The 18099-nt window shown below is 57.4% G+C and overlaps 1 protein-coding gene across 1 annotated transcript in view; it reads right to left on the bottom strand.

The window, feature by feature from the left end:
- Positions 1 to 14423, bottom strand: part of LOC138098772 (zinc finger protein ZFP2-like) — a 41704-nt gene extending 27281 nt beyond the window's left edge. Inside the window, exon 1 of the mRNA XM_068995568.1 lies at positions 13740 to 14423. Coding sequence (XP_068851669.1) covers positions 13740 to 14423 — 684 coding nt within the window. The remainder of the gene's footprint in view (positions 1 to 13739) is intronic.
- Between the last annotated feature and the right edge of the window lie 3676 nt (positions 14424 to 18099).

The following is an 18099-nucleotide window of genomic DNA, read 5'->3' as shown; positions in this document are numbered from 1 at the left end:
ACAGGGCAGAGGTCAGACATCATCCAGCAGACTATGACATCACAGAGCAATTGTGACATCACAGAGCAGGCTGTGACATCACAGGGTGCTGGTGTGACCTCACAGTGCAGAGTTGTGGTATCACAGATAGGGGTGTGACGTCACAGGACACTTGTGTGACATCACAGAGCGGTCAAGTGACATCACAGAGTGGCTATGACATCACAGGGTGGTCACGTGACATCTTTGACATCACTGAGTGGGTTGTAATATCACAGGTTGGCTGTGTGACATCCCAGGGTGGCTGTGTGACATCCCAGGGGGTTGGATGCCATGGCAACCCTCATCAGTTCCAGTTCCCTTGGAAACCCCCCCAGGACCCATTGCTGCACTCAGGGTCCGTGGCCACTTGCCCGCAGACCTGTGGCTGCCCTCGGCTGCCATGGCAGCCCTCAGGACAGAGCGGTGCCGGGGCTGGTGCCAGCTACAATTGCACTGACACTCGCTGATGCCCTCAGGTGCCACGGCAGCGGCCACAGGGACCCGTTCCTCACTTTGGTGCCATGGACACCAACGCTTGGCCCCGCTGCCATGGGGATTGGCACGGTCACCTGCACTCAGGGCCCGTGGCCGGGCACTGCTGCCATGGACACGGGCACTGAGCCCTGGGCCACAGTCGGCTGCCGTGGCCACCAGCCCAAGGTCCCGTGGCCAGGGCCGGGGCCATGGAAAGGAACCCGTGGAGCCGTGGTGATGGTGGATGGCCATGGGGTGCTGCTGTGGGCTGGGGCAGAGGGAATTTCCTTGCCAGGCCTTTCTCTGGGGCTGTGTTTGGCTCTGTGCTGAGCACAGCGTTGCTCACACGGAGATGGTTTTGTTCTTGCTGAGCTTGCACAGAGCCAAGGCCTTTCCTGCCCCTCATCCGGCCACGCTGGGGAGGGGCTGGGGGTGAGGGGGAGCTTGGCAGGGGTCACAGCCAGGACAGGTGACCCCAACTGACCCCAGGCATATCCCAGACCACAGGACATCATGGCCAGTGTATAAAGTGGGGGGAACAAGGAGGAAGGGGGGGACATTTGGAGGGAGGGTTTTTGTCTTCCCAGGTAACACTCAGGCAGGATGGGGCCCTGTTTTGCCGGTGGGCAGGGTCAGCACCAAAGACACAGACCCTACTGAAGGGATTGTGCAATTTATAAAATGCAAATCTGCAAAGAATTACAAAAGCATAAACTCAGCAAAGCACATAATCATTAGCAAAGAATCACAGCAGGAGCAGCTCAGCAATGCCCCCAGTCATCAGTGCCAAAGATTGCCTGCAGTGATTAACCAAGATCCAGCCCCAGGGACCCTCAGACTTTACCATCACCCAGAGCCACCCATCAGCTGGGGGAAGCTGTCCCAGCCAAGGACTGGAGAGCCACTCCCGGACACTGGGAATTCCTGCAGCTGCCTCCAGCCACAGCTGAGGCTCCAACCCCGCTGGGAGAGGGCCCAGCTTTGACAGTGCTGGAGAAACAAACTGACAGCACTTCTAGTGCAGGAACATCTGCTTTCATCCTCCTCTTGGCTTCCTCCTAAGCCTGGCCAGGGCTCAAGGAGGAGCCAAGGGAGCTGACTTTGACCATACAGCCCCAAACAAGGCCAGATGTCAGATTTCATGGCCTTGTCCAGATTCTAAATACAGAAAAGTCAATACATGTTTCACTAATGAGTGGATACATCTATCACAGCGCTAATGATCATGCAAATTTCGGTAATGAGCACATACAAAGATAACCTTTGGTTGTAAGATTCATCCATCCAGAGGTCACCTTTGGCTCAGGGCCTCTTGTTCAGGCCTTGGCACTTCAGGGACGTGGTTTAGTGCTGGGCTAATGGTTGGACTCGATGAGCTCAGAGGTCTCTTCCAACAGGAAGAATTCTGTAATTCCAGGATTCTGTCTGCTGCATTCAGCCAGGTCCATGGCACCAGCATTACTTTGCCCAAAAGTCTCCTCTTGCTCAGCTCTTGTGGCCTGAGGCTTCAGCTCCTTCAGCTCCTGGTGCTGAGCTGCTCAAGCTGAACGAGACAACTCGGAGAGAAGAACACAGTTCATCCAATTCCTTCTGGCACACGGAGAGGGGAGGCTGTGAGAACAGGAGCATTGTTTGCTGTGGCCTCCTCTGGGCCCTTCACACCTTTCAGCGCTTTGAAACAGCCAAGAGCTTTCTCCAAGAGTGCAATGAAGCAGCTGTTCCTGCTCCCAGCTCTCGCCCTTCCCAGACTCTGCACTTGACTGCTTTTGTCCCGCTTGCTGTGCCCTCTGTGGCCCCGGGGCTCGGTGGCTGCTGCCCAGGGCTGTGGCACTGGCACAGATCCAGTGCTCGAGACCCTCCTTTCTCTGCCCTTGGAGCTGCCTGCTCACAGCAGCCTTTGCCACCTGCAAGCTCCACATGGACAGGGAGTGCCCACCTCTGCTCCTTGCACACCCTCCAGCAGCCCAGGGCTGCCATCTCCAGTCCCTGCTGGCACTGAGGGCTCCCAGGTGCCCCAGGCTGCTGTGGCACCGCTGCCAACGGGAGGGAACAGCGCCAGGGGCTGTGCTGAAAGTCAGCTCCATTTGCTGCTGCTGCTGCTGTGGGGGTCATTTGTCCAGCCCTGCCGCAGAGTCAGGGATCAGATCCAGGCCCTGCTGCTGCTCCCTCGGGATCAGCCACAGTTTGGGTGTTGCTGTCAGTGCCAGCAGGAGCGGGCGCTGGAGCAGCGGGTGCTGACAGTGCCCCAAGCCCCGGGGCCCGAGGGGTGCCTGGGCTGCGGGGCTGGCAGGGAGCTGCCCCTTGTTCTCCCTGTGCCTCACGCAAAGCTGGGCCGCTCACAAGTGGGGCAGCACAGCAAACAGGGAGCCTGCCAGTCTCTGCCAGCCCTGTCTGCTCTGAGATTGGGCCTTGGAGCTGCAGGGGGACAAAGGCAGCTGCTTCTGGTCCCTCTGCGTGTCCCTGTGTTCAGCAGTGCTGCTCCATCATTTAGGACATTTTCTGTTCAAATTAATAGAAAAACAAAAAAGAAAAAAAACCAGAAAATATTAGGAAACATAAAACCAAAACCCAAATGTGGAGTGAAAAATCTTTTGTAACTCTGGATTAAGAGGTAACTGATCTTTTCAAAAAGACAACTCAGGTATTTGTAAATATACTGGTGGCATTGATCCATCTTACTGACCTCAGCAGTCCTTTTCTAAAGACTGGGGGCTTTGTTTCCAACATTGTTATTTTAAATTGTGGTTGAAGCAATAGGAAATTGATTGTGCCCTGCCAGCTCTGAGAAGGACTGGCAATCTAAACTCTGTCCCACCCCAACTCACTGAGAAGATGCCCTTCCTTCTCACCCTGCCAATGAGCTGCACATTCCCTCAGAAATTGTCAGGGGGTTCTTAAAGACGCAAAGTCCCACTCAGGGCTTTTTGCTCTGGTTTGGCAGTGGAGAAGGGCAATTCTTCATCCATTGGCTCCAGGCTGCACTGCCTCAGGAACACGGCCCACTCGCCAGCTTGGGCCCACTCGTGGCACTTCCAGAGGAGGAAGAAAGTGCAATGGCACAATTCCAGCCCAAAAGGGAGGAAGAGTGGGACAGACAGAACACCCTGTGCAGACCCAGGCGTTCCGCTGGCACTGTGGAGAGTTTGGGTTCTTGCCAGTGGCATGTGTGTCCCTGACTGCAATCTCTTGGCCTGCACCAGAGTCTCACTCACCTGCAAAAGCAGAAAGCTCCGTCGCTGTGCTTGCAAGGGGCTCGTCTGATGCAAAGCTGTCAGAGCCCTGTGAGGGGAGAGCGGGCCCAGCCGTGCCCGGGGCTGAGCCCCAGCAGAGCCCTGGCAGAGCCCGGAGCAGCCTCAGCATCGGCAGAGCCGGGCTGCAAGGAGAGAAAGCAGAACCCGCCCGTCAGCTGAAGCCTCCTGTCCCCTTGTCCCAGCCGCCCGCAGTGCCCAGGCCGTGCTGGCCGCGCTCAGGGCGCTGCCCAAAGCTGCCCAGCATTGCTGCCTTTGGGAGCAGAGCAGGAGGGCAGGACATGTGCCCAGCCTGCAGCCAGCCATGGCACAGCCACCTCCTCAGCAGCTGCCCAGAGCCCAAAAGCAGTTTGGCAGCCACTGAAGAATTCCCTGCAGCCGCCCCAGCAAAGGGGGAACCTTTGGTGCCCGGCCAGGCCGTGCCATGCCCAGCTCTGGCAGCATCCCCCTGGCTCTGGACTCACCTGCACGCTGGGCATGGAGCGTGTCTTTGGAGAAGGTGCCAGAATCAAAGTCCATCATCTTCAGCTGCCGCTGGCCAGCTCGAGGTTGTCGTCCTTGAGGTTACCCTCCTATCCCACTTTTCTCTTTTTGCTTTCTTTCTTTCTTACTTTTTCATTTCGTTTTTTTCTTTCCGTCTCCTTTTCTTCTTTTTTTATTTCTATTCTCTTGTTGGTTTAATATTATTTAATCTTTCTTTCTTTTCTTTTTTTTTTTGCTTTCTTTTTTTTCCTCTTTCCTTCTTTTTTCTTTCTTGTTTTATTTATTTTCTTTTTCCTTTTTTTTCTCCTTTTTTCTTTTCTTGTTGATTTGTCTTTTCATTTCCTTCCTTTATTCTTTTTCTCATTCTTTCTCTTTTATTTAATTTTCATCTTCTTTCTTTCTTTCTTTCTTTCTTTCTTTCTTTCTTTCTTTTTCTTTCTTTCTTTCTTTCTTTCTTTCTTTCTTTCTTTCTTTCTTTCTTTCTTTCTTTCTTTCTTTCTTTCTTTCTTTCTTTCTTTCTTTCTTTCTTTCTTTCTCTCTCTCTCTCTCTCTCTCTCTCTCTTGGACCCTCACAAGCTGCATCTATCCCCATTGAAGGGGTGCAAAGCAGCAGGATCCCCTCCCAATTGGGGTCCCCTCACCCTCCCAAAATGTGGGGGACTTCACCTCAGCCCCCCAAGTTGCAGGGGTTTACGGCACCTTCCCCAAATTCACTGCAACCTCCCAGAAGCCACTTAGAGGCCACAAAATTGTCAAAAAGCAGCAGGTGCCTCCCCAAAAGCAGCTCCTGGTTTTCCTCCCAGGAGTGCCCCACTCCAAGTGCCCAAACCACCCCATCCCTCCCAAATTTCATCCCACCCAACCCCATCCCATCCCATCCCATCCCATCCCATCCCATCCCATCCCATCCCATCCCATCCCATCCCATCCCACCCCACCCCACCCCACCCCACCCCACCCCATCCCACCCCATCCCACCCCATCCCACCCCATCCCACCCCACCCCATCCCATCCCATCCCATCCCATCCCATCCCATCCCATCCCATCCCATCCCATCCCATCCCATCCCTCCTGGACACCAATTCCCCTTCTGTGGTTCCTGACTCCCCACAGCCAGGCCTTGGGGCTGACGGATCGAGCCATTTGGGGCTGCCATCGACACATTGGGGCTGGGATTGAGTTTATTGGAGGCACCCGCTCAATCCCTCCATCCCAAATGGGAGCTTGGAGCCTCTCCTCAGCCCTTGCTGTGCCCATGGGCTCACCTCAAGTCCCAAAATGAGAGCCAGGGCCCCACAGGCCATTCAGAACCTCTCAACATTGCCAGAAACAGCAGCATCCTTCCCAAAATGGGCTCCCCGGCTCCCTGACAGTAGGTCCCCCTTCCAAGCACCAGAGCCTCCCTCTCAGAACCCCTCCCGAAGCATTGGGGGGCACCCCAAAACTGCCTCAGGAACGGAACATACCCTGAAATCCCTTCAGGAATGTGGGATACCCCAGAACCCACTCAGCAACGGGGTCCCCCCGGCCTCATCATGCGCAGCCTTCAGCTGGCTCAGCCAGAGCCCATCCCGCCCTCAGCAGCCCCAGCCCAGCCCAGCCCAGCCCTCCTGGGCAGGAAGCCCCAATGGCCGAGCCGGCCTGGGACACTTGCAGGGATGCGGGGGCAGCCGCAGCTTCTGGGGCCAGCCTGTGCCAGGCCCTGAGCGCCCTGCCAGGGAGCCATTGCTGCCCCACATCCCATCTCAGCCTGCCCTCGGGCAGCGGGAAGCCGTTCCCTGGGGCCCGGCCCCGCAGGCCCTTGGCAAGAGTCTCTCTCCCCCAGCAATTGCTGCTCCTCCCTGCTGCGGGGCCCGAGCTGCAAGTTGATTTTCTGCCGCTGGCCCCGGCCCAGCCCCGAGCCAGGGCCAGGACCTTGCCCTGGAGCTCTGCGGGCGCTGCGTTTGTGCGGCCGCAGCGCAGCGGCCGCAGCTCGGAGCTGCCCTTTGTGTCCCCGCCGGCAGCTGGCAGAGCTGGCGGGGCCGGGCCAGGGCCGGGCCAGCCCCGGCCTTCCCGGCTCTGCGACACAGCGGCGGCAGCCCCAGCCTTCCAGCCCTGCACACGCTCCCACACAAGCGTCCAGAGCCGCGGCCACGCAACGCAACTGACCGGCCGCTGACCCCCCAGCCTGGCCTGATGGCCATTCCTCTGCCCACACCTCGGACAAGCTCCCCTTGGCCACCTCCTGAGCCACAGTGCCACAGACAAGTGGCACATACAGCTACAGAGCTCTGCCCGGAGCTGGCAGGGAACGTTCATTCAACATAAAAACCACCAAGAAAAAGAGAACTGCCCCCAGCAGAGCTGTTCCCTCCTGCAGTAGTTACACCTGCACACCCACAGCACCTGAGACTGCAAGCAATGAGCATTCCCTGGGCACATGTGCAGCCCAAGCAGCTCGAGGACAGCCTTGCAGCAGGACTGCTCTCAGCTGAGCCAAAAAGGCCCCTCTGGCAGCTGCAGGGCCATTGCAAAGGGCAAGGGCCAGAGCCTGGGCCCACGGGGGAGGAAAGGGCTCTGAATTCCCCTGCCCTGGCACCTCAACCCTGTTTCCAGGGTGCTTCCTACACCGGATTCCTCTGCAGGACTGCGGAAAGCTGAGAGGCAGCTCTGGCTTCTCCACTTTTCATGTGCTAAAGCTGCCTGGCAGAAGAAATGGAGGGACAGCTCTGGTGGCACAATCCCTCCCGGGATTTATCTACAATAAAATAGCATAAAATATCTATGAGGAAAAGAAAAGAATAGCAGAGCTTGTTCTGTTGGGACTTTGGGACTCTTCTCCAAGCTCCGAGCCGGGTCTGAGCCAGGAGCCGGTGGGCTGGGGAGAGACATCGCTGCTGAGGGGCTGAATATTTCCGAAACGACACTATCAAGTGGCACCTTGAGGTTCCAGCAGTCCCCGCGCACACGTTCGATCCCCTCCTTTCAAGCTGAAAGCTCAGCTCCACTTGTGACTCTGCTTTGTAGCGATGAATGGAAACATTCCCCGCAATTCCCGTCGAAAGAGCCCGGCAAGGTTCGTGTCGGGAGAGCTCCCTCGGGGCAGCCCCGGCTCCTGCCCTGCTTGAGTCCCTCTCGAGCCCGCTGTGCTTTCCAGCTGCTCCGCTCCAGCTGCCCCAAATGCCCGTGAATTGCACGGAATGGAACAGATGCGAGTCCTCGTGGCTCGGCGTAAGGGCAGGGAGAGGTCACTCAGGGATCGCCATCGCGGCCACAAGAGCCCCGACGTGGGGAGATGAAGTGGATTTGGGACGGAGCGAATCAGAACAGGAGAGTGAGGAGTAAAATAAACCCTGGTACAGAACCTTCCCCCGACCTCTTTCTCCTTGCCGGAGTTCACTTTATCCCCGGCTCCGCCCTGCTGTGCCCAGCGGGGCAGGGAGAAGGGATGGGAGTCGCGCTCAGTTCGTGCCGCTGCTTCGCCCTCGGGGACAGGAATCCTTCCCTGCTCCGGCGCGGGGTCCCTCCCATGGGGTCAGTCCCTGCCCTGGCCAGCGGGGGTCCCTCCCCACCCGTGCGGTCACTCCCCGGCCCGGCCCTGAGGCGCGGGGCAGTCGCGCTCCGGCCCCGTCAGCGGCAGCGCCGCTTCGTGCCGGGCAGGAGCGGCAGAAGGAGCCGGGGAAGCGGCTTGGAGCGGCGGAGACGAGCGGGGTGCTCCCGTGAGCTCCGCTCAGCCCTCGGGCACCGCGCTGGGGCCCCGCGCACTTTTCCAGCCCGGCCGCCCCCACGGGCCGGGCCCCGCGGCTCCCGCTGCCGCCGCCTCGGCCCCGCCGAGCCCAGAAACCCCGGAAAATTGCGGCCATGCACTAAACAGCCTTTCCGTGCACAGCCAGGGGCGCAGAGGGGGGATCCTTATGAAGTCCCCTCCCCTCAGTCCCTGCTGGGCACGGCCGGGCATTAGCGCAGCTCCTGGGGCTGTGTCCCGGCACCGGCTGCTGCCACAGGGCACGGGGCTGCCGCGCTTGGGCATTAAACGCGACCGATTTGGGGAGCAGGGACAGCCACAGAAAGCCTCGGGGAGCCCTCGGGAGCCTGGAGCTGCACGAGGGCCACAAAGGATGCCCTGGACACAGCGATGGCCCCAGCAGCGGCTCTGCCCCCCAGCACGGGGCTGTGTCCCAGACCCCACGCTCCAGCCCGAGGTTTGGGGGCGGCAGCGGAGCTGCTGGACGGAGCTTCCAGCCCCGCCAGCCGCAGCTCCGATCCCTTGGGCCGTGACGCCGCTGACGGGTGTCCGTCGGCGCTCGGGGTCTGTCTGTCCGCTTTTGCAATCCAGATTCCAATTGTGAGAAATGAGTGAATGATAAATGTTGTCTTTCGCATCTCTGATTTTAACATTTAGAAGTGATGATGTGCTATGTAGAAATAGTGTTAAGGTAAAATGTAGTTAAGTAGAAACGAGATTAAGGTAAATTGTAACTTCGGAATAGTTGTAATACGCTCAGAAATGTATTAATAAACACAAGGTAATAAATGTCTTTTGAGCTGAGAAACTACAGAGCCAGGAACCGAGATATCTTAGAGAAACAAAGAGGATAAACCGCGTGCATCCCAGGAAGACTGTTCTCTCATCAGAACTCGCACCGCCCAAGGGAACTGGCAGCTGCAAATGAGGCTGGAGACTGGGGAGGCACCGGAGGGGGTGCCTGCCTTCAGTTCTGAAGCGATCCCGAGCACCGAGGCGGCGGCGTGCTGGGGGAAGGGGCAGAGACCGGAGAGGGGGGAAAGTTGAGTGAAGTGTAAATGACTTTCTGGGCTTAATGAATATGGAACAGTTTAAGAGAGCCCTTAAGTCCACAGTCAAATGAATGGAGGGCGCCTCTGGCGATATTGCCAAGCGCCCCAGCGCTGTCATTTGCCTTTGTTCTACTAATAAATGTTCAATATTATATTGCTAAAAAATTTACCTTTTGTATTCATTTTCTTCAGAGACAGAATAGAGAGAGTAAAGAGAGAGTAAACAGAGAGAAAAGAGAGAATAAAGAGGGAAAGAGAGAGAATAAAGACAGAGAATAAAGACAGAAAGAGAGATTAAAGAGAGAATAGAGAGAGTAAAGAGAGCGGGAATGAAGAGAGAGGGAAAAGAGAGAGACGGTAAGGAGAAAGAGAATAGAGTGAGAGTAAAGAGAGAGAGTAAAGAGAGAGAAAGAGTAAAGAGCGAGAATAAAGACAGAGAGAGTAAAGACAGAGAGAGTAAAGACAAACATTGCTGCTAAAGAACGTCCGTGCAGTCCCAAACGCCTTCGCACACCGGCCCCCGTGTCCGTGCTCGGGGCTTGATTTACCAAGATGTGAATATCGATCTCATATCGATATCCAGCTGAGACAGACAAAAGCTCTCTAACAGTTTAGAGTTAGAAAGTGAATGTTTTATTGGCGCCGGACGGCGACGTGGAACAGCTTCCTAATGCGCAGTGCCCAGGTATGAACGGTTACCGAGTTCATTTATCCACAAAAGTGATGAATATCCAAACTACAAATACATATTTATAACAATGACCCCTCCCATTCTCCGCTTCGTATGGAAATGAGCTTTAATGGCATTAAGCATGCGCAGTGCGTGCTCTGAATTGAGTCGCTGCTCTCGAATTGGGGCGGTGGTCCCAGACAGATGAAGTAGCTCATCTCCCTCACTTGGACCTTTTTTGTCTTTCTGAACTTTAACAATCTTAATTACTTTAGTGACCTCCAAATTTCCTCTTGTGTGACTTTTGAATAGGTTCCCACAGAGGGAGGAAATTGGGAATTGTCCTTGTTCCCTACACCAACTGATCAATATTTCTGTTCCCCGTTCTAAGCACAGCTAAACAAGCATACAAATGACAGATCATCAATTATTCTGTAATCAATTACTAACATCTTAAAAGCCATTTCAAATCTAGCTCTCTTAACTATTTTAATTAACTCTAGTCCAGCTCAAATTCTTTCTTATTCTAACTCATTTCAACACAGCCAGCCTATAACTAAAATCTTTCTGTTTCTTTTAAATCTATGTGTCAGGGTGTCACCATGGCCACGGGGCTGCCCCAGGGCAGAAATCCCCTGCGGAGATACCGGGACCGGCTGTGGGAGATGGGACACCAAACACACCGGGTTTAGTCTCTTTGGGATGAAGAAGTGAGTTTTTCAGTCTATTTGGGATAGAAAACTATTTCTGATTGCCTCAGCCTGTTGCACATGGGGTTTAAAAAGCATAATAAATACTAAAAAGAAATAATGATAAATATCTGTGGTTCAAAAGGCATAAAGGAATTAGGAGGAACATATCTACTGACAGAAGAATAAAAACTATACTATAAAAAAATCTTCTGCAGTGCTGTCAGTGGGTGTTCTTGGGGGTTTTTTTTAAACTTTGTATTTCTCATTTCTTCTGATCTGCTTTGATTTACAAATATTGAAGATAAAATGACCAATACCGGGAAAAAATCAACCGTTGGGTGCCAAGCCTCAGAACGAATGTGGAGCTAATGGAGGATTCACGTGCTTTAGACACGTGTGTGCACAGGGGCACAAAAGCATCGCTCCTTTTGGAGGCTGCATTACAGCACACGGGTGGTAAAATCAGATTGACTCCTGTTTTCACAGGCTTCCCGGGCAGCACTTATCAAGGACCTCCTCAAGTCCAGTGAGTGAGCGAGGACAGATCGAGGGTGGTTCTGGATAATCTATTTTCACTCACATTTTCCAACTCCTTACTCGGGTTTGAAGTGCCTGTGTCCATTGTTTGAACCACCACAGTGGAAAGGAGCAGCAGAGCTGAACAGAGAAAGCGACTTTTGCCCTCAGAGCAGAGCAAGCAGGAAGGCACACGGCTTGCACACACGAAGGTCTCTTGTCCATTCCAAGAAAAAGGCATCCATCAAAAGCAAAGGTTTGTTGAATTCAGTGTAACAATACAGCGATTTCAGGGAAACAGTTGAAAGGAATGTGATGAATGTGTCTCTGCAAACAGACCCTCTGAATCTGCTGGGAGGCGGGGCCAGGGACTTGTAGGTAGGGAAGTGACAGAAGAAACGATCAGCTCGAGAGTCTTCCTCATGCAGAGTGAAGTAGAATCTGCAACCAGAATCAGCATCCATGGAGCACCTCGCACCCAGCCTCAGCCCTGGATCCCCCCAGCTCCCATCATCCAGCCCTGGATCCCCCCAGCTCCCAGCATCCAGCCCTGGATCCCCCCAGCCCCCTCACCCAGCTCTGGAACCACCAGCCCTCCACTCCCAGGCCTGGACCCCCAGCTCCCATCAGCCCTGGATCCCAGCCCAGCTTCCATCACCCAGCCCTGGATCCCAGCCCAGCTCCCATCACCCAGCCCTGGTCCCTGCCCGGTCCTGTCACCCAGCTCTGCACCCTCCAAGCCCCCAGCAGCCAGCTCTGGGCTCCCAGGCACTCCAGTTCCCCCTGCACCCTCACCCCACGGCAGCCTCACTCTTGTGCAGTTTTGGGAGCGGTGCCCTCAACCACCAGCGGTGGAATGACCCTGTGCTGATTTGGGCTCAGCCCAGTTTTTGGTAGTGGGGGAGGCCACGGAGGTGGCTTCTGTGAGAAGCTGCTGGAAGCTTCTGCTGTGTCCGGCAGAGCCAACCTGATGAGGCTGACAGCTGGTCTGGGGGCCCCACAGAGTCAGACTTGAAATTGGTCAGAGTTTACCCATGAGAATTCTACAGTGAAATTCTGCAGCTTCAGTGAAAGCCACAGCGAGGGCCAAGAAGATAATTAATGAGAGAAGATGTTCTGGACACGAGGACAGGATGTTCTTGTTATGGGACGTTAAGAGCGTACAAGGAAGAACTTGTGGATAATATGGAACAACGATACCTTTGCTTGTACAGATGATTGTTTTACTGCCTGAATGGTCATTGCTTGCTAGACAGCCTTGTCACTGTTTGCTAAGCAGCCAATCTCAACAGGCCACAGCCATTGGGAAGAGCTATAAGAACAGCAGCAGAGATTTTACGGCTTTGGATTACAACAAGGGTGAGCTGTTCTGTCCGTCTCGACAAAGCCACAGGGCCCCGTTCCAAGGACAGGAGTCACCAGGCCCCACCCTGAGAATGCCCCCCTAAGCAATGGGGGTACCCCAAAACTGCCTCAGGAACACGAGATACCCCAAAATCCCTTCAGGCATGTGGGATACCCCAGAACCCGCTCAGGAACGGGGCCCCTGACGCTGTTGGGCTGCCCACAAATTCAGGGGCACAGCATCGTTCCTGCAAACCGCGAGGAACGCAGCGCAGCTGCTGTCGGTGCTGCGGCGATGCCGGCGCTCTGTAAATGGAGCAGGCCCAAACTGCAGGTGGCCAGTGAGCGTCTCCCCGAGGGAAAGGAACGACAGGGGTCTTCTGAATGGGCTCCAACCACGATTATTGGGGTGGAGGGACCAGGGACAAAAGACAAGGAAAATGGAAGGGTCCAGGGTTCTTACACTCACAGAAAAAAGGGGGCGGAGAGAAGGGGAACAACCAACGGGATACAGCAGACAGGGTGGAACAATAGGAACAATAACCAATGGGGATAACGCTGAGGCGGGAGCTACAACAGGGAACCAACAGGGTGTTGAACTGGGGAGAACTTTCTAGAGGGAGCCTGGGGCCTTAAACCTCGGTGCCGCCCTCAGATGCGCCCTCTGGGCTGTCCTCAGCCCCCTGGCGTTCCCAGCACTGGATAGCCAGGCTTTGATGGGCCACCAGAGGGCTGGGTCCCTGCAACAGTCCCCCCCAGCCTCACCATCCCCAGCCTTCAGCTGTCTCATCCAGACCCCGTCCCACCCTCACCACCCCCACCCCAGCCCATCCCATCCCTCCTGGGCAGGAAGACCCCCCTCCCAATCCCTATTTCCCCCATCCCACCCACACCGCCCATGCATATCCCCATCCCACCCCTCCCAATTTGCATCCCACTTCTGCCTGTCCTCTTCCAACCACACCCCACCCTGAAGGGCTGTGGAATCCTGTAAATTTGGGGCAGGATTGAGTCATTTTAGAAGGGAATTGAGACATTCTGGAGTGGGATTGAGCCATTTTGGAACAGAATTGAGTCCTTTTCAGTGGGATTGGGTCATTTTGAGGTGACAGATTGCTCCCTCTTGGCTTTTAGACTTTGAAGTGATGGAAAAAACTCCCTCAGATCCCCACAGAACCCCCAAATCTTCCCAAATATCACCCTGAACCCAAAATTCAATCTCCCAGTAAAATGGGGAGACTTTAGATGTCTCTGATCAATTTATATATTTCTACCCCAATTCTGGGTGTTTTTAAGGGATGAAGATGGATCAAAAGAATACTAGGGCCAAAACAAAAGGACCATCAGGCAGGTGTCTTCCCAACATGGATCATAGGGAATGTGGATCACCAGGGCTCTTCCCAACGTGGGTCCTCTGATGGAGGATGGAGTTGGAGCGGAGGACAAAGCTCTTGCCACAGTCGGGGCACTCGCAGGGAAGCCCTTAGCGGTGCCTCCGTTGGTGTCGGGTCACGTTAGAGCTCCTGGAGAAGCTCTTCCCACACTGGGGACACTTGTAGGGCCTCTCCCCGGTGTGGGTGCGCCGGTGGGAGGTCAGGTTGGAGCTCTGGCTGAAGCTCACCCCACACTCCTCACACTTGTAGGGCCTCTCCCCGGTGTGGATGCGCTGGTGGGCGATGAGGAGGGAGTTTCGCTTGAAGCCCTTCCCGCAGTCGGGACAGCTGAAGGGCCTCTCCTCCGTGTGTGTTCGCTTGTGCAGGAGGAGATTGGAGCTGCTTGGAAACCTTTTCCCACACTCAGGACACTCGTAGGGCCTCTCCCCAGTGTGGATCCTCTGGTGGTCGCCGAGTGCTGAGCTCTGGCTGAAGCTCTTCCCACATTGCCCACACTCGTAGGGCCGTTCCCCGGAGTGCAGGCGCTGGTGCTTGATGAGGCCGGAGCTCCATCTGAAACTCTTCCCACATTCCAGGCACTTGTAGGGCCTCTCCCCCGTGTGCACACAGTGGTGGGTGAAGAGGTTGGAAGTGTGGCTGAAGCTCTTCCCACATTCCAGGCACCTGTAGGGCCGCTCCCTGGTGTGAAGCTGCTGCTGGATCACCAGGTTGGAGATCCGGCTGAAGCTCCGGCCGCCTTCCCCGCACAGGGTGCGTCTTCCCTCCTCAGAACACCCTGGGCTGGCTTTGGTGTCCCTCCTCATGCAGGATCTCTGGGACTTTTCCTCCCCATTGGATTCCTGCGCCGTGGAGCCGCTCAAAATGGCCTCTTCCACCAGGTTCTGCCGCAGGGATTTGTCCTCCCTGGGCTCCGTGCTCAGCTCCTTGTCTGGGGAGGAAGGACAAGGAGAGGATGGGATTTGCCTCCGTGCCACAGGGAAGGGCAAGGAGATCCCCCCAGTCCGTCCCCGGCAGGACGGTGTCGGCAGCGGGGTTGTCCTGCAGCCGGGGGCGATGCTGGGCTGGGAGATGGAGCAGGAGAGAGGGGGAAAGGGGCACTGACTTCCTCCTCACCTGCCTGGGGCTCCTGGGGCATCTTCCTCTTCCTCACAGCCTCCTCCTCCATCTGGCCAAGGGTTGGGAATGGGAAATCTGGGTTTGGGGAGAAACAAGGGATGAGTGTGTTGGGCTGGGGCTTCGTCCTGCCCAAGTCCATCTCTAGAAGTCACCGGTGTCCATAAAAACCAACAAAAAATTGACAGTGAGTCCAAAAAAAGCCTCCAGGAGTTCCCCTTTCCAGTCTCCTCCTTTTGGGGTTCTGGGGGTCCTCCTTGTCAGGGCTACTGGGGTCCCGTGGGTCCTGGGGATCCCCCCTCTCTGGGGCCCTGCTTAGGGATGCTGGGGGGTTTTGGGGGTCCCACAGGTCTCTTTTTTCCTGATTCTGCTTTGGCTCCCAGAGGTCCCAGGGTCTCCCTCTTCAGCCTCCCTCCACTCCAGGCACTTGGAGCTCCTCTCTCTCCTCACCGCCCCTTTTAGGGCCAAGGGTTCCAACCCCACCTCATCTCCAGGCCCCCCCACCCCTCCAGGCTTTTGGGGGTCCCCCAGCTCTGGTATCGTCCCTCTCTGCTCTCCCCACTCCAGGGGTCCCGTGGTCCCGCCCCCGGCTCTCCTGGGGATCCCCAAAGCCAATGTCGAACCCCACCAGTACCGGGTGATCCTCACATGGAGCCCCCCAAGATCCCCAAGGGGCAATTATGGCTCAGCTTTGGAGTCCTGCAAGATCCAGATATCCCCTCTGGCCCAAAAAATCCCTCCGAGGGACATGCAAGGACATCTGGGGCTCAATTCCAGAATCTGCAAGCTCCAAACACCCCTCCAAAAAAATCCCTTCTGGTGACCCCCGATAGATTTGGGGTGAGCTCTCCCTTCCCACTCACCTGCAGCATGGGGGGGAAGATGCTACCGGGGCTGGGGGTGCTGCGGACACAGTGGGCGGGCAGTGGAACCTTGTGGTTCTCCAGCTCCTCCTCCTCCTCTCTCCCTCCTCTTCCTCCCGCTCCTCCTCCACTCCCACCCTGTCCCCCCTTTCCCACCCCCTCTGCCCCACGGCTGCCACAGCACCGGCTGCTGTGTGGGGGGAGCTCCCTAATCAGCCCCAGGGATGGACGGGGGGGTGGGGACCCCCCCCAGTGCAGATCCCTCCCTTCCCCAGAGCCCCAGGGAATTGCTCCAGGGCTCAGGTGCTGGGGGACAGGGCTGCACCCCCATGGAACCGCTCTTCTTCTGTCCCAACCCCACCTTTCCCTCCCCTCTCCTCCCCTTTCTCAGCGTTCCCCCAATCCACAACCCCATTCCAGCTGAATTTGGGTGTCCCATCCCCCTCTCGCTTTATTTGGGGGTCCCAGCCTCCTCTTCCCCCACCCCCCTTCTACGCCCTCGCCGTCGTCTCCCCAATCCCCACCTCCCCTCCCCCGGCCTTGGTTTTGGGGGTTCCAGGCCCCTCCTGCTCACTTTGGGGGTTCCATTCCCCATTTCGCTCATTTTGGGGTCCCAGACCCGCCCCCCTTCTCACCGCTCACCCCGCGCCCGGGGGGGCTCCCAGCACCACCAGTGCCACCAGTGCGGCCCCAGCTGCCCCCACACGCCCCATGCCCAGCGCCGGGCGCTGCCGACAGCCCCAAAGCAGCCGCGCTGTGCCCTGGGGGGTCCCCAGAGCGGCCCCGCCCCGCACGGCACTGGGAGCACCAGTCCGGACCAGTGCGGAGCGCGGGCGGGCGGCATCAGCCGTGCCCGGGCAGGGCCGGGCCCCGCGGGGCTCCCGCCCGCACTCGGCCCCCGCCGGGACAGCGCGGGGGGGCCCGGCCTGGCCGCCCCCACCTCCCCCTCCCCAAATTCCGCTCCGGGGGGCGCTGGGGGCGGGGGGGGCTCAGCTGGGGCCAGAGGTGCCGGAGCCACGTGTCCCCCGCTGCCAGCACCACCCCCTCAGGGTTAGGGGTGCCCCAAAATTCCCTCAGAGCTGGCGGATACCCCGCAGGCCACAAAGGAGCGGGGTCCCCCCGGCCTCATCATCCCCAACCTTCGCCTGCCTCATCCCAGGCCCCATCCCGCCCATCCCCCTCCGCCACACTTCATCCCACACCCCAATCCACATCCCACCCTTCCCGGGCCCCATCCCATTTCTCCCGGCAGCGGCCACCGGGACTCCCCAAAACCCCGCGTGCCCGGGGCTCCCCGATATCCCCCAAGGGGCATTTGCGATTCCCATTTGGAGCCCTGCAAGATCCAAACATCCGCCTCCCCCCCCGCCCCAACAAACCCCCCTTCCTCCAGGAACCAACAAAGATATTTGGGGCTCGGTGCTGGAGTCCTCCAAGCTCCAAAAATCCCCTCTCCCAAAAACAACCCCAGGTACCGCCCAAGATATTTGGGGCGAGCTGCCCCTCCCCGGTCACCTGCGGGATGGGGGGAGCGATGCACCCGCGCCCGAGTGCTGCGGACACAGAGAGCGATGGATGCACGTGGCGGCTCCTCTGCCTGCCTCCTCTGGCCCTCCTCTTCCTCCCGCTCCTCCCCCTTTATCCCTCCCCTTCCTCCCGCTCCTGCTCCTCCAGCCGTCCTCCCCCCTCGCTCTTCCTCCTCTTCTATCCCCCCTCCTCCTCCTGTTGATTGTGGCTCCCATCCCGGCTTTGTCTGACATCAGCCCTGGGCCCGTCCCGTGCTCAGCAGCAGCAGCAGCAGCAGCAGCAGCAGCAGCATCCTGTGCTCTGGCAGCACTCCCTGCTCCTTAGGGAAGGCTTTGGCATTTCTGCCGGGCACAGACACTGAAGCTCACCCCGACCTGCCCCGCTCCCATTGCTGTCCCCTGGGCACTGGGCGGCTGCTGTGCCAGGGCAGCCCGAGACACAGACGAAGCCAAGTCCAGCCCAGCTGCCCGGGCTGATGCAGACGAGCCCCAGGGCCGAGGTCCTGCAGAGCCCCACGGAGCCCTCGGCTCCTGGCTGGGAACGGGCTGTGCTGCGGCTGCCACAGCGGCCACAGCGAGTCCTGGGGCTCCCCCGGCGCCGCTGCAGCAGCACTCAGGTTCCACCTCCTGTGCCAGGGCCTGGCCAGGGGCCATCAGATCCATGGGCTCCGTGCCGAGGAGGAACACAGCAACAATGGATCAGATGCAGCCCCCAAGGACCTCGAGCAAATCGTGCAGGAACATCCAGACCTGGACCTGACGTTTGCGAAGCTGCAGCCGGCAGAGTTCTGTGGCGCAGGAGAGCCGGCACGGGAATAGGGGACCTGCAAGGAGCTGCAGGAGAAACACCCTGAGCCTCAAAGGCCGCCACGGCCTGAATCTGTGCTGGGGAAAGTTCTTCCTGTCCGGGAAGAGATCCCGGGATGAGGCAAAAGCCAAGTTCATGGCTGGTGACAAGACTGCCGTGCAGGGAGGGC

Source organism: Aphelocoma coerulescens, chromosome 26 (assembly GCF_041296385.1).
Source record: "Aphelocoma coerulescens isolate FSJ_1873_10779 chromosome 26, UR_Acoe_1.0, whole genome shotgun sequence".
Classification (NCBI taxonomy): domain Eukaryota; kingdom Metazoa; phylum Chordata; class Aves; order Passeriformes; family Corvidae; genus Aphelocoma; species Aphelocoma coerulescens.
This window is presented reverse-complemented; position numbering and strand designations above follow the sequence as displayed.